The following is a 14,499-nucleotide window of genomic DNA, read 5'->3' as shown; positions in this document are numbered from 1 at the left end:
ACAGGTGTAGGGCTTCCCTGGTGGCGCAGTGGTTGGGAGTCCGCCTGCCGATGCAGGGGACACAGGTTTGTGCCCCGGTCCGGGAGGATCCCACATGCCGCGGAGCAGCTGGGCCCATGAGCCATGGCCACTGAGCCTGCGCGTCCGGAGCCTGTGCTCCGCAGCGGGAGAGGCCACAACAGTGAGAGGCCCGCGTAGCGCAAAAAAAAAAAAAAAAAGTACAGGTGTAGTGATGTAGAAATTACAAGTGAAAAAGTCAAAAGGATTTTCTTTTCAAAAATGCCATGAACTGCTCAAAATCTATGTAGTACTCCGTATCAAGAATGTACCATGAATGACTCTGCTATAGCTTTCTGTTCTTCTTTGATAACAAGTTCTCTTCTTTGTTTTTTTGGTCTTTGTTAAAAGAGAATGGGTTTTCATCTTATCCTTAAGATCATCCCGCTTCTTGAAATGATGATGTCATTTGAGATTTGTTTCCAAACAGCGCAGTCTGAGGGTAGGGCAAGTGGGGATGAAATGAAGCGAACTGGCCCTGTGCTGACGATCTGGAAGGTGGGCGGTGATCCACGGTAGCATCTTACTCTGTCCTCTCTACTAATGTGTGTTCAAAACGTCCCACAATAAACTTGGTTTTTTTTCCCAAATGAGCACATTCAGCTTCTTAAATAAGTTATTCTTCCTCCCTATGTTCTCTGCTAACTTGGGGGGTCGGAAGGCAGACTGGAGAACCACCTCTGCTGCAAACTGAATTGTGGCTTCCGCTGCTCTGGGTCATCTACCCCGCTGTGTGTCTTCCAGATCTTTGCAGAATCTCTGACCTGACACCCCAGTCTTGTTCTCAGTATTTTTATGAACTTCATGAACGTTCATGCTGCTCTATATCAACTCACATGCCCCAACACTTAGTCTACTACCTTGAATGAACAGCCCTGCGTCCATCTTTTAAACTTCCAAATGCAGAGCACTGGGGGAGAAGACACGCTCTTTACCAAGCGGCCCTGCATATCAACGTGTTTCCTCTCGTGGTGCCTCTCTTGGCCTCACTTTCATTGTTTAATGTCAGCTTCCTAAACATCTGAACACTCTTAGGATTCTGAAGACCCAGGCCAAGTGTCCCAACATTACCACCAAACCACACATTCTTCCTGTCTTTGCAAACCCACAGAGTAGAGCAATCAACTTGTGAATACATAACAAAAAGGTATAGGACCAAACTGCCCAGTAGACATTCCAAGAATAATATACAGAGGAAAAACCCTCATTTACACTTTCCAGGGAATGAAGGTAAAATAACTTTAGGTATAAGAAATGAATCTCCTAACTTGAAGATACAAACTGTTTTACTGTTGGGAAATTTACATATGGCTTAAAATAAAGACCATACCTTCCCCTGGATTTGTCCACAAGATTTTCTGGAGAGACCCTTGAACCTGGTCTTTGATGGTGAAGAGACTGAGACTGGGATTCTGGGCTATAACGGTTTGATGTTTTAGTCCTCACGGGTGTAGACACCAAAGCAGACGGTGAATTTTGGAATGTAGAAGTGGGAGGCTGCTGGGGAGGCTGTGACGGAACTTGATTTCTAGCAAAATCTTGCGTGATAATTTGCTGTGCGTGAGAGAAGAAGGAATTAGTTAGAGCCATTGAGTACTTTCAAGAAAATGTAGCGTAAAAAATCTAAACAACTTTATTGTGATTCTACGTGAAATGTGCCTCCTACACGATCTTTCTTTAAAAAAAAAAAAAAACTAGTAAGAAGAGCGAGAAACTTACACAGATGTGATCAGCAAGTGTGATGAGTCGGTGTGTCCTGGGCACCTGCCCCACCCCCTCGGCCTGTGAAGATGGGGGCGGGGGCGGCGGCGGCTGCGGGGAGGGCGACTCCGGCTGCGGCCGATAGTGGTGCAGCGGTCCTTCGTACTGCCTGCAGGCTTCGTCTAACAGGGACAGACAGATGTCTTACTCCAGGGATGCCCGCCTTTCACTCATGAGCAAAGATTAAACATAACGCAGAGAAACACATGGAAGGGAATTCATATCTTAATTTTGAAGAAAAAATATTTATTCACTGAGAGAAATCAGAAGACTAGCAACCAAAACTAGTATCAACTGTTATCATTAAAATATACACAAAAAAGTCATCAATAATGGCTTAAAAACTGTTTTCCATTAGAGCAGTTTTAAAAGTTTTACATGTTTCTAGACTCATACAAGATTACTCTCAAACAAAACGAGCTATTTCTTAACGTGCTCTGGACAGGCAAGGAGAAGGAAGTGTGAAAACACGCAAAGACCCACTTTCTGCCTGGCTCGCCTTCACGACCTCCGGCTGGTAGGCCTGCAACCTCTCGGGGGGCGGCGCGGGGGAGCTGGCAGGGCTTATCACCTCAATGGCATCGCCAGGTGTTTCATACCGGTGAGAAGATACTTGAAGAAAAGAAAAGAATCTATTTTAAAACTAATCCTATAAAAAGACTTGGAAGTCCAAGCTCTTCAAACCTATTTGCAAATTTTCGGTTTTTACTCTGAGAAATGTTCAATGGCACTTCAGGTCAATGGAAAACAAAAAAAAAACCACAACGAGGTCAATGCATGGTGTCAAAGGTCAGTAGGCGCTTCCTCGGACTCCTAATCCTGGCGGGGTACGGAGTTTCCTGAAAGTCTGTGGGCTCTAAGACCTTTAGGTGAGGCAGAACAGAAACAGAGCTTGACGTTCTCCTGGGGGCTGGAAAAGAAAATCACTAGGAAACTCATCAGAAGGGATTAAACCAATGAGAGAGTAGATGTCAACAGTACACTGTTTCCAGTCGTTTCCATTCTGTGGGACAGTCAGCTCTTCTTTACCAGGACGACTTTAAAGCTGTAGATTAAGTAACATCACATAATGATTTTCCCAAGTCACTGAGTACTGCTGACAAAAATTTCTCCCACTTTTTAGCACCACGTTACACTGTGAAGATAAACAAATGGTAAGGAACGTCTGCAGGGAAGCAAAGTCACTCCGCTGGGTTAGCAGAAAGGGAGGGTGCACATGCCAGGGAAGGGCCCTTCTACAATGCGGTTCCCAAGGAAACCGGGGGTCTATGCAGTAGGGGTCCAGGTACTTTTCTCAGTCCTGCCATGGCCTGAGAGCCGAGAACGGGGGCGTCGGGCGGCTGTGACCTCCTGCTCAGGAACCTTCTGACTCGCGAGCGCTGTGTGCACTTTTGGGTGCACTGAAGCACCTGAGGAAACGGTCAGAGGCCCAAAGGGTGTATGACCCTGGCCAGAGCAGCAAGCGTGGTCAGGCGGTGATGGGTCCTGAACACAGGCAGAAGGTGGGAATGAACTCTGCTACTAGACTACCACCCACTCCTCCAACCTCATCTCAACAGCCCTCTCCTGCCCCCCACCAGGCTACGGAAGCTTCAGTAACCTGGGTCTAGTATGCTCAGGACAGAAACCTGTTAACTGGGGTGGAAATTATCTTTGGAGAACTAAAATAAGTCACTATATTCAAAGTAATTGATACTACTTTGCAGTGGGTATTCATCACTGTTCGCGTGCCAGCACCCTCCTAATCTGCTCCCCACATCCAGTGCACGGCCACGGGAGGCCTGGCGCTACTCTGGAGCACACTGTTCTTGATGCCTGAAGAGCGGGTGGGGAGGCTCTGGAGAGGAAAAACCGGAGGGCACGCTGGTAACTGTGAAGAGCCTGTGGGCTTCACGCAAGGAACTGACTCAGTGACGAAAAGATAAACACTCAGAAAAGCAGCCAGACTCTCTGCTCTCAGACGTTCTGTGACGCAAACTGAAAAGAAGTGTTGTCGGGTGATTAGCGAGCATTCGACAGGCCCCAGGTTGGGTCACCAGATGTGTGCTGGTGACTTCCCTCCAAAAGGCCTAGTCATAGAACTAGGGATCTTCCAAATTTTCTGCATGGATAATACCTATTGGGCTGATTTTCACAGTCCAGGCTAAAGGATGTCTTTCATTTACACAACAGGCTACCAAGCTGCCCCCTCCCACTTGTCTCCAAAAACCTCAGCAATGGGGTTATTTACCCAAATAGGTTACGACTAGGCGTGGAACTAACTAAACTAAACAGAACAATGCGTTGCATGCTGGTGCACAGGGCCCACAGGTCATTGTCTCCGACTCTACTCAGTTCATTACTGGAAATGAGAGGTTACTACGTATGGTTAAATTACTCCAGTATTAATGGATACTCGTTTAAATACTGGCCTGTTCCTTCAGGAATTCTATATAGAATTTAGGCTGTAGTTAAAAATAAATTTAAAGTAACTTTTCTAGCATTTTACTGTAGATTTGTGAATTCTTACACTTAACAGGGTAGATATCAAAGTGACTAACCAGACTTGGTCAAAATCCAACTTGCGAGAAATGCCAATTACCAATAATAATAATTACCAACAAAGTGGTCCCGCTTTTTAAAAAATCTGTATCTTAGAAAAAGAACACTAGAGGCTTTGGGGTATCGGCCTAAATACTGAATCACATCCTAGGAAACGTTTCTTGAGGAATGAGGCCTCGGCAGCGCTGCACTGGATGACACATCCATCACCTTCCAGAGCCTGAAGATGTTAGTGAACTCCGCCTCTATCTCCCTTCCAACCTTATCTCCACAAGGGGCATGGCTTCTCAGGGAAAACACCTTGACAGGTACACTTAAGACACTCTGATATTTAAAGAGTCATAACAGCAGAAGAGACACTTTGCACCCCTAACCCACAAAACCTTTCCATTACATTTACTGCCAAGATCAGAATTTCTTTACACCGTATGGTTCTGCTTTCCCTAAAGAATCAAGTAATTCCGTACTCGGTACCACAGTGCGAGGTCGGGTTGAGATACATACAGCTACCGGAAGAGTCTGAACTCTGGGAGCCACGGTCCCTTGCATCCTTGTCCGAGGCAATTTGCCGGGTGATGATCACGTCTATGAAGTTAGCTGCGGTAATGGTAGTCTTCCCTCGGGTCCTTAGCTCTTCCTCATATCTGGATTTTGGAGGAGGCCCTTTCTCTTTCCCAGCCTCAGAGTAAACTACTGCAGAATGAGGCTGGGGCTTGCCACTCGGCAGGGCTGAAGAAGTGTACAGACACTGACCGGGTCTCTTCTCCGCCTCCAGGCTTTTCTGCTCTAGCTGCTGCTCACTAACTGCTGCTGACCTGCTCCTCAAATTTTCTTCTAACCTGGCAGCTTCATGCTTACTCTCTTTTGTTTTGGACACGTCCATCTGGGGAGCAGACGCTGCGGCGTCCACAAGAGCAGCCAGGGCGTCCGCAGCAGTATTGTAACGGGAGGCCGGCAGGCCCTGGCTGATGGAAGGGCCCCCAGCAGGCAGCGGCCTGAAAATAAAACCAAACCAGAAGTCTGTGAAGGGGAGACTCTCCCGGGGGCAGGGGGTGGGGGAGGAAGGGAGGGAGGGGTGTGGGGGGGGCGGGGAGGAAGGGAGGGAGGTGTGTGTCTGTGTGTGTGTGGTGGGGCAGGGCGGGCGGGGGGGACGGACGGACTGCAACAAACAGAGTGCGCAGCAGGAGGAAACATCACCCTCCTTAGACTACTGCACTCACAGATTTAAAGGCGTGTGTGCAGAAGACGGGGATTTCTGATCCAAGTGTACACAGAGACCTACATGATCCGTAGCTGTGCGCTCGGGTCCAAAGGTGTGATCACGCTGGTTCCGTTGGTTCCCTGGAAAACGCTGGGTCTCTGCTGCAGCAGGGTCTCCTGAGCTCTGACTGAAGGAGACGGGGAGCGAACATAGCCGTGGCTGCTGGGCCGGCCGGGCTGTTCTGAGCCTGCAGGGCAGAGGGACAAAGAAACAAGCCATAAGGAAGAGGCAGGACGGCATCACTGGGGAATCGTTGCCTTCCTAATATTCCTAAATAGGAGAAAGGAAAACAAGGGAAGAAACTTGCTACTCTGCTTTCTGGCCTTTCTAGAAATAAATTCTGTAAGAGTTTTCCAATAAAGATGCAATAAAACCACACTGGTAACTTGAAACAAAATCATCAGCTACCATTCACTGTCATTTCCATTTTGGTGACAAGTTTCTATCTTGAATCCAAAGAGAAATAAAAATAACACCAATAATGAAGCACTAATACAACTCAGATAAGTTCGTTTCTCAGATTTTTCCTCAAACTCTGGCGTGTTTCTCATTTCCAAACTCAAGTTTGCAACAACTACCTAAGTATCATAATGCAAATAATGCACATCCGCTGCAGCAGGGCCTGAGACTGCCCACCCACCCGCAGCTCTGCAGCTCCCTCCGCTTGGCCAAGGCTCTTCCACAGCAAAGCTCCTTCACTCACAGGGTCTCAGGTTCCCCCTCTTCACCCTCTCCCCCACCTCCTGGGGTTCTCGGCCTCACCCTGACTTTCCCACTTGAGCCAGCAGCTCTAGCAAACACCCCTGTCTTCACTTCAGGGCAGGTGCCTAGCACAGCCTTCTGAGCAATTTTCTCCCTTCTGACCTCACACCGGTACTAAGTGCCCTGCAGGGCACATTCCTAGAAGTGGGGTTACTATTTCCGTTTTTACATCTCTGAAGAAGCTATCCCTATGTACACTGCCATTGACAATGTGTAAGAATCAGTGTTTCTTCACACACCTCAACACAGGATATTTATCGACCTTTCAAATGTCTGATGGAGAAAAATGGTACTTTATTGACTTAAATATGCATGTTATTCATCAGTGGGATCACAAGCATTTTAAAGATACAGTTCCTAAAAAAATTACGTATGAGTTCTACTTGGCTTGCTTTAATTAAATCAATTCCCGTGGTTTCTATACAATCAACGTATAATCAGTATTATGGTGCTACCTCGTGATTCATTAAAGCATCTCCTGTGGTCACACACTTAGTGATTCTTTGAATTATATACAGACAACAGGTTACATCTAAACGTACTTGGCTTTGCAACCATTGACTTGTTGGAGGTAAAGCCCCAGGAATGGTATGAGGAAGTCGGAGGTGACCGCTGGCCTCGGCCCCCTCCTCAATCCAGGGGGTCTGTTGGCTGTGGCCACGGGAATGTGACACCCTCTGGTTCTGCACCAACCTCTCAGGCGGGTCTCTGGCCCCCTCTGCCCCCACCTCTAGCAGCCCTCCCAGAAACATCTCGGGACAGACCTGCTCCTCCGTACATACCTGCCCCCCTGATATCTTGTTCAGGCCAGACTCTCCACTCTCAATCACCATCTCCGTGCTGTCTGTTCTCCTAAGTACTGCTCTGAGTATCTGACCACATGGACATGATCAATGGTTTGATTTCACAGAATATAAAATGACAACTACGCCATGGATAAGAACACATCTTCCAGAGACACGTCAGATTAGCTACGGCCTAAACAATCACTATCACTTTGCTTTCAACTAATCCAGCTCTATCTGAAGTGCAGACCAATCTTGTTTCCCACCTCTTCCTCAACCCCCATTATCCCGTTATTGTGAAGTCCTTTTGATTCACCTTAACAATATTCATCCAAGCACCTCCTTTCTGGCCATTCCCCGTGTCAACCTATCTCAGGAGACACGGGGACGACACACATGGTCTCACTGTCCTCCTGGCACCAGCCCATACCCGCCTCCTGGGTTCTAACCCATCTCAAGCTGCTCCTGGCACCAGCCCATACCCGCCTCCTGGGTTCTAACCCATCTCAGGCTGCTCCCATGCAAATGCCCCTCTGATCACGCCACCTGCCTCCTGCACTGGACCGTAATTCACACCGTCACACAGCCTGCTAACCATGCTGTCCACTCTTCCTTCACCGCCAGCTCCACAAGACACCCATCTTCACTGGTCTCCTGTGAGCCTTCGCCCGGGCGACTTTCGGCTTCAGTGAGCCCTGTGCCCAGTCTCTGCAGACCCAACTGCTGGAGCCAAATGCCCACGACACCGTCATCGTGGAAACTCCACTCCCTCTGCGCCACTCCAGCCCGCACAGCAGCTCCACTTAAGCGCCACCACCGCCTTCTGCCTCGTAACTCTCAGTTGTGAGGTCGCCCCGGCACCCGCTGCCACACGAGCACGAGGCCTCCCACCCACCTGGCCGCAGGCAGAGGTCCGAGGGGGCTGCGGTGAGGCGCTCCCGCTCCTTCTCCCGCTCCCGCTCTCTTTCAGCATTTGCCGCAGCCGCGAGGTGTGTTGAGTGTCCTGGAAAACACACAAACCTGCAACTTGAGGACAAAACGTCAACGTACAGGTGCGTCAAACAAGTTTTACACTCTCAAGTGACTGAAAGATTTTCAGGAAGTTCCAAAGCTGAGCTGTAGGAAGTGTGTTTTATTAAGAGTCTCGAGTGACTTCGGAGCGTAACACAAGCTCCCAAGATCCCTCCCGAGTATCTAGGGACAGACGGCGCAGAGGAACGATAACTAATATTAAATGGAAAACTGCAGACCAAATGCAGGAAAAGGACCCCAAACACCTCCAAGGGCTCTGCTGCCAGCACATGAGCACGTTGCTCACACCAGCAAGGGGTGAGCGCAGACCCACCTGGAGACATGGACGCAGAGTTGTACGGCCGCGGAGGGAAGGTGACCTGTGTTCCAGGAATGTAAGTGATTCTGTCCATGGGGGGAGTGCTTGTTCCCCCTGGATGAGGCACTAAAATTGCTGGGGGCATATTGGTCAGGTCAATGATTCCTATTCAAAAGAAATGCAACAAAATTATGTTTTATTTGTTATTCTAAAGATACAAAACTATGCCTGGCTTTTTAATTTTGTTTATCTCTAAAACCCAATGACAATTTGCAAACAGTAAGACCATCTCCATCTAGAGAAGGATATGAAGTACTGCACCCCACGCCAGCACCCAAAGACGTGGAGAGAGGAAAGAGGGAGGGAGACTGGTGAGACCATGGCTTCAAATCCCGTGCACACTGGTCTGGTTTCAATATATCAGTGTTGCCAAAACAGCCCATCCCGATGGATCACTTTGTTGGCCTTCCTGGGCTAATGGCTATGGAGAGAAGGAATGGCCTTTTCTTTCTTTCCATCATCCACCCACCGAGCATTTATCAGCGTGCCTAGGAGACCCTGGGCGCACATGCTCGAGTCTGCAAAGGCACACACCCCTGGTTGCTGGGTACGGAAGACCCAGCTGCTGCTCCCGGGGGGACAGCCCTCGGGCCACGTCCGGGCGCAGGCCCACTTGCATCTGCTGTGAGGTGATGTAGTCGTTGAGGATCGTCTGCCGCGTGTTCTCCATCGCATAGAGCTGATACTGACTGGGGTAACCTGGAGTTGGTGACAGCTGTCTCTGGAACAGGTAAGCGGCAGCTGCTGAGGGAGAGAAGAGAGACAGACATAGTTTAGTCTGGGTAGACTCATTTGCCAAACATCACCCAAAGAAAAAATAAGGAAAAAAACCATCTGTTGAGCTATGTGCACAATCAAGTTCTAGCTGTCATGGGGCCGGGGGTCGGGGGAATACAGGATTTGGGTGGATTCCTTTTAGACCTTGACATACCAGCAACGTGAATATAAATATTCTAATGTCAGACGTAACGGAAAGGGGGAAGACAGACTAGACAAGACAAGAGTATTAACCTTTTTACCACTAGAACAGTAGCTAAAAAAAAATCTCCAGTAGTTTCATTTTCAATCTTTGACATGGAACTTTATTAGATTTTTCACCTGAAGTCTCCAAAAGCTGTGTCTGAAAATAATTTTTTATAGTACCGATCATCTAACACAACTAAATGGAAATATGTGTGAAAACACTTTGTAACAGATAGTAACTTTACTTTTCTGGGGGTAAGAATGATCAGTCTATAAGCATTTAATTAGCGTGTCTGTTTAAAGCAGAGATTAGCCAGCAAAGGGCCAGGTGGTCAGCATTTGAGGCTCTGTGGAGCATTCCGTCGTACCAACTCAACTCTGCCATTACAGTGTGAGAGCAGCCAGACAAAATATAAACAGGCAGGTGTGGCTGTGTTCTAATAAAACTTTATTTGCACAAACAGGCAGCAGCAGGATCTGGCCAGAGGCTGTAGCTGTTCTAACCCTAGGTTAGAGCGTGACACAGATGCTAGGAAGCTGGAGGTGTGGTAAATGAGCAGAACACACACAAGGAACTTAGTGCTGTATGTCAATTCTATCCCAATAAAACTGGAAGAAATAAAAGAAGATAATGCCTCTATCCTCAAAACATTGATCATCCAGCTCAAGCTCAACAATGGCAAGCAAGTGAAATAAAGGACTATGATAAACACTACATGAAAGTAAAAACATGTGCTTCTGTCTGAGAGCTTGAAGGAACTATCATATATATACATATGTTCTCCCTAGAAGAACAAACGACAAGCTTTCGGGAGTGTCTGCGTCCCCTTCCTCTAGAACTCCCAGCTGAATCTGTCAGCTGGCTGTGTGACTGGGAACTTCTGCCTTGGTTCTGGAGACAGGCCCTGAAGAACCAGGTGTGGGCTCCTCTGAAACTGAACGTTCTCAAGCGACAACGTGATGGTACTGACATCATCACAGCCCAGCAAAGACTGCATCAACCTGCTGATGGGACTCCTTTCCCTGTGCAGAGTCCACTGCCCGGTGCCCCTAGCATCACCGTGCCCAGTGCAGGCTGCTCTCTAGAAAACCTACATGCTTCTACACTGACCAAAGCCATGTTTACTCAAAGTCAGTGGTGTCTGTTCAAAAGTTCCTTCCAGCTGTACTTGCTACTGTAATTGTGTAACTTAATGAAAAACTCTGTAAATCTATGAGAGAAGAACAAAAAAAGTGGTTTCTCCAGAAACTAAGTTGACTGCTTTGGAAAGACTCAATATAGAAGCTGAATTAGGTATGGACTAGATAATTTTAAAAGACTGGGAAAAAATCTAGAAGGATTCTGTATTTAGATTGCTTTGAAGTGTCTTTAAATTCTAACTTCACTTAAAAAACCAAACCTGGAGATGTATCATTTATACAAGAAAGACAGTGGTGCGGTTTAATCAGTGGCCCCTGACCTGAGATCAGAACACTGGTGAATGCATGTCTCTGCTGTAAATTGAAACATATAACGTATGCATGTGTCATTTAAAAACAGTTCTTCACATTAACCCACTTTTCCAATCAGCTTAACCAAATGCCATCAGACAAGAGAGCTTTCCACATACCTAGTATTTTTAGCTCTTTCAGGGGTGCTGGTAATATTTTGTGTCTTGATCTGAGAGCTGGTTACATGGGGTGTATAGTTTGTGAAAATTCACTGAACTATATACACTAATGACCCATGCAACTGTCTGCGGACTGTACCTTAATAAACAGTAAGTCTAGAAAGCCACACAGGTATGTTATTTCTTTGCTTTCAGTTATTACTACACACGGTGCTTACCAGGATCCAGAGCCCGGTGAAACGGCATGGCTGGGTCCAGATGTGTGGGCAGATGGCTCCGGTAAACCTCCCCTGGGGCACCGCCCCTGTGGTGCGGCTCAAAAGGGCTGTGGCTCACTGCAGGGTCTACCCCAGGAACTGGAGACTTCGCTGTGATGCTTTCCCTCTGGGTAGGGGTCAGTGTCGATTTCCTTTCATGACTGGTAGACTTGCTAGAAGAAATCGTAACTGCAAGAAAAAATAAAGGGGCCAACACCACAAATTCTTAAGCAAAGCTGTTAATGTTTATTTCTCAACCACTCAAATACAGACCATATTCGTATAGTATTTTGATCTTCTCTTCCCACTAAACACGTAACAGTAATCTTGCAGAATATGCAAATGTGAAGAACTGGCAGGCACCCCTGTGATTTGGAGACTGCCCCCTTCTGGATCACAGCCCGGGTTTACCACCTAATGTTAAGACTGAAAATGACGTTCGACACTCCTCTTTAAACCCCACTATACACTGTTCCGTTGTCTCCGCAACCTGGTATTCTAATTTCTCTTGATCCTGCATGCATCAAACCTCAGCTTACTCTCTGCGCCTGCGTTACCAGCCCCTGCTAGGCTACACTGTGTTTCCTCACTCCGTACATCCAGAGACTTTCTTACCAGCATCAGTCTCCTCCCTGCCCCAGCTGCTTCTTTTCTACATGACGGTATCCAGAGAGGCTTGATCGTCCCATCAGTGCTACCAGCCACCACCCTCTATCGTTTTAATGATTGTGGTAAAACACACGGAACATAAAATTTACAATTTTAGCCATTACAAAGGGTCCACTTCAGTGACAGTAATACACACACAACGTTGTGCAACCGTCAGCACCACCCAATCCTTCAGATTTTGATAATGTCAACTTTGCTATGATCACACAAACCTGCCTGTCAAAACCAAGAAATCAGGCTGGTTCAGTACATCCCCTCACACCCCAACTTGCTCTAACTTGTAGAGCCTTTCCGTCTGCAGGGCACTTCTCCTCTTTCGTAACTAGAGCCAACAAGGTTTGGGCTCACTCTGCGCCCCCAAACAGGCGCTTCCTCTCCTCCTCCCTCCGTGCCGCCCCTCCCACCGCCCACGCCCTTCACGCAGAGTGCAGCCCAGGACCCTGCACAGAAGCCCAGCGATAAACGATCACCACAGTACAGCCAAAAATGCTAAGTGGAAGCATGGTTTAAGGGCCTTGGATTGCTTCAGGGACCACCTGGTAAAAACCATGCCTCTCAGTTCGCTGATCTACCTGCCAGCAGCATAAACCCCGAGGAGGTGTGGGGTCGTGGCGCTCACAGCAGTACTAGCTGTAACAACAGCGCACAGTAACTGAGTCCTTCCAACACACGAGGCACTGTTCTTTCCAAGTTCTTTAGACCTATCACCTCATTTTATCTTCGGAACAATCCAATGAGGTAATAAGCCTTAGTATTACACCACCAATCCACAGATGAGGAAACTATGGCACAGAAACCCTGAGGAACGGGTCCAAGTTAGTACAGCAAGGAGAACGCTGATTCAACCCTAAGCAGCCCGGCTCCACAGCTTAAATGTTCAGCCCCACAGCAGACGGCGCCCAGGAGCCAGGAGTCCAGACTGACTTCCAGAAAACCTCACGGGTTAGCGGAAAATCTACTCTAAGCATTACTTGCTCAAGCATTTCTGGACTCCACCATACTCTGCATTTAGTTAAAACATTAGGCATTTCACCTACAATTATGCCTATTTTAATGTGGCAGCCAGCCTTCCAGAGCCCTAGCATCAAGCACAACCGATGGCGCTTTCGACCACCTGGAGCCAACAGTGGGCTGCGTGCTGCTGGCGGAGGCGGGCAGCACAACACAGACGTCAGACAAGGACACGGGAGGAACACACCATCGGGAGCTCTGCTCATCATGGGCGAGCCTCTGGGCGCAGTGCTGGCGTAACTCCCCGGCGTCCGCCGTGCGCTGGCGTCCTCGTAAATCCCCGGGCTCAGCTGTGCTTTGGGGGCTTCGTGAAGCGTTGACCTGAGAACCGAGGGGCCAGAGCTTACCACCGACGTGTGCCGGGAACGCACAGGCTCGCCTGCTTTCACGTCCTCGTATTTTCCCCGTTCGACCGCTTTTATGCTCTCTGGCCTAATTTCCAGTGGAGGCAGCCCACGGGGCAGTCTGCTAGGCCCCGCGACCAAGGACTTGACGTTGTGCTTGATGGCGGATTGGCCTGAACTGCTGTCAGACTTGACGGGTGTGCCCTACAGGGAAAGAGACAGGCGTCACAGGCAGCCACAGCTCAGCCGCTTCTCCACCGCAGGCCACGTCGGGCTCGCGGCAACGACGGCTGCTGTCGTTGTGGGTCTCCATCACAGGTCCACTGAGCTGAAGCTGCACAGTCTCCCACACCAGAACAACTAAGGGTAAAGCAGACACAAACCTTCATGTCTCCTTCCAAGAGACCTGACACTTATAATGCTTATAAGAACTACTGATAATCCTTAGGTCCCACTGCAGTCTGAAGCGGAATGGCTACCTGGGAGATGGAGCCCTCAACCATGGGCCTCGTGCTCTGTACCACTTCTGGGGTTTTCTGGCTTTCCTGAGTTAAAACATCTTGCCGTGGGATCTCATGGATGGAGCGCCCCATCTCTTTGATGGTGGTGATGCCATCGTAAGGTTTTCCTTTGGTAATGGCACCTTCAAACGCTCGTATGGGCGGACTCTCCCTTTTAATCTGTTTGGGGTACTTAAGGCCATCTTCAAAACTTTCAGTTGTCGCTCTTGGTGTGCCTTCAAAAAAGGATTCAAGAAACATGCTTATTAAATTAATGCCACTGAATTATACACTTAAAAACTGTTAAAATGGTAAATTTTGTTGCACAGAATTTACCGCAATATAAAAAAATGAATGCCTTGCCATCTTGCAGTTTCTAATCAATTTTTGGTTTACAAAAGATCCTTAAATCAATACTCATCGGCCATTCTTTTGGGGGGGGGCGGCGGTGTTCAAGATTTAATACAGCGCTCATCACAATCACAGAATTGTTCTTACATAATGAAGGTGTCTCTATATTCAAAGATTAGGCAACTATCATCTTCCAATACACTATGTAACTCAGAGAAGAAGAGTTATAATCAGGAT

The 14,499-nt window shown here is 48.0% G+C and overlaps 1 protein-coding gene across 3 annotated transcripts in view; it reads right to left on the bottom strand.

The window, feature by feature from the left end:
- The window catches only part of NCOR1 (nuclear receptor corepressor 1), a 120,952-nt gene that overhangs the window by 10,199 nt on the left and 96,254 nt on the right, over positions 1-14,499 (bottom strand). The window contains exons 29-39 of one of the 3 annotated variants that reach the window (XM_065897152.1): positions 13,891-14,147; positions 13,255-13,615; positions 11,349-11,576; positions 9,092-9,301; positions 8,513-8,662; positions 8,063-8,170; positions 5,642-5,807; positions 5,218-5,354; positions 2,302-2,430; positions 1,777-1,940; positions 1,388-1,611 (exon numbers count right to left, since the gene is read on the bottom strand). In XM_065897152.1, coding sequence (XP_065753224.1) covers positions 1,388-1,611; positions 1,777-1,940; positions 2,302-2,430; positions 5,218-5,354; positions 5,642-5,807; positions 8,063-8,170; positions 8,513-8,662; positions 9,092-9,301; positions 11,349-11,576; positions 13,255-13,615; positions 13,891-14,147 — 2,134 coding nt within the window. Of the gene's footprint in view, positions 1-1,387; positions 1,612-1,776; positions 1,941-2,301; positions 2,431-4,863; positions 5,355-5,641; positions 5,808-8,062; positions 8,171-8,512; positions 8,663-9,091; positions 9,302-11,348; positions 11,577-13,254; positions 13,616-13,890; positions 14,148-14,499 lie in introns of all 3 variants that reach the window. The other 2 variants (XM_065897150.1, XM_065897151.1) reach the window with 2 other exon arrangements.

The sequence above is a fragment of the Phocoena phocoena genome, chromosome 19 (genome assembly GCF_963924675.1).
Source record: "Phocoena phocoena chromosome 19, mPhoPho1.1, whole genome shotgun sequence".
Taxonomy (NCBI): domain Eukaryota; kingdom Metazoa; phylum Chordata; class Mammalia; order Artiodactyla; family Phocoenidae; genus Phocoena; species Phocoena phocoena.
Note: the sequence above shows the minus strand (reverse complement) of the source record. Positions and strands in the feature narration are given on the sequence as shown.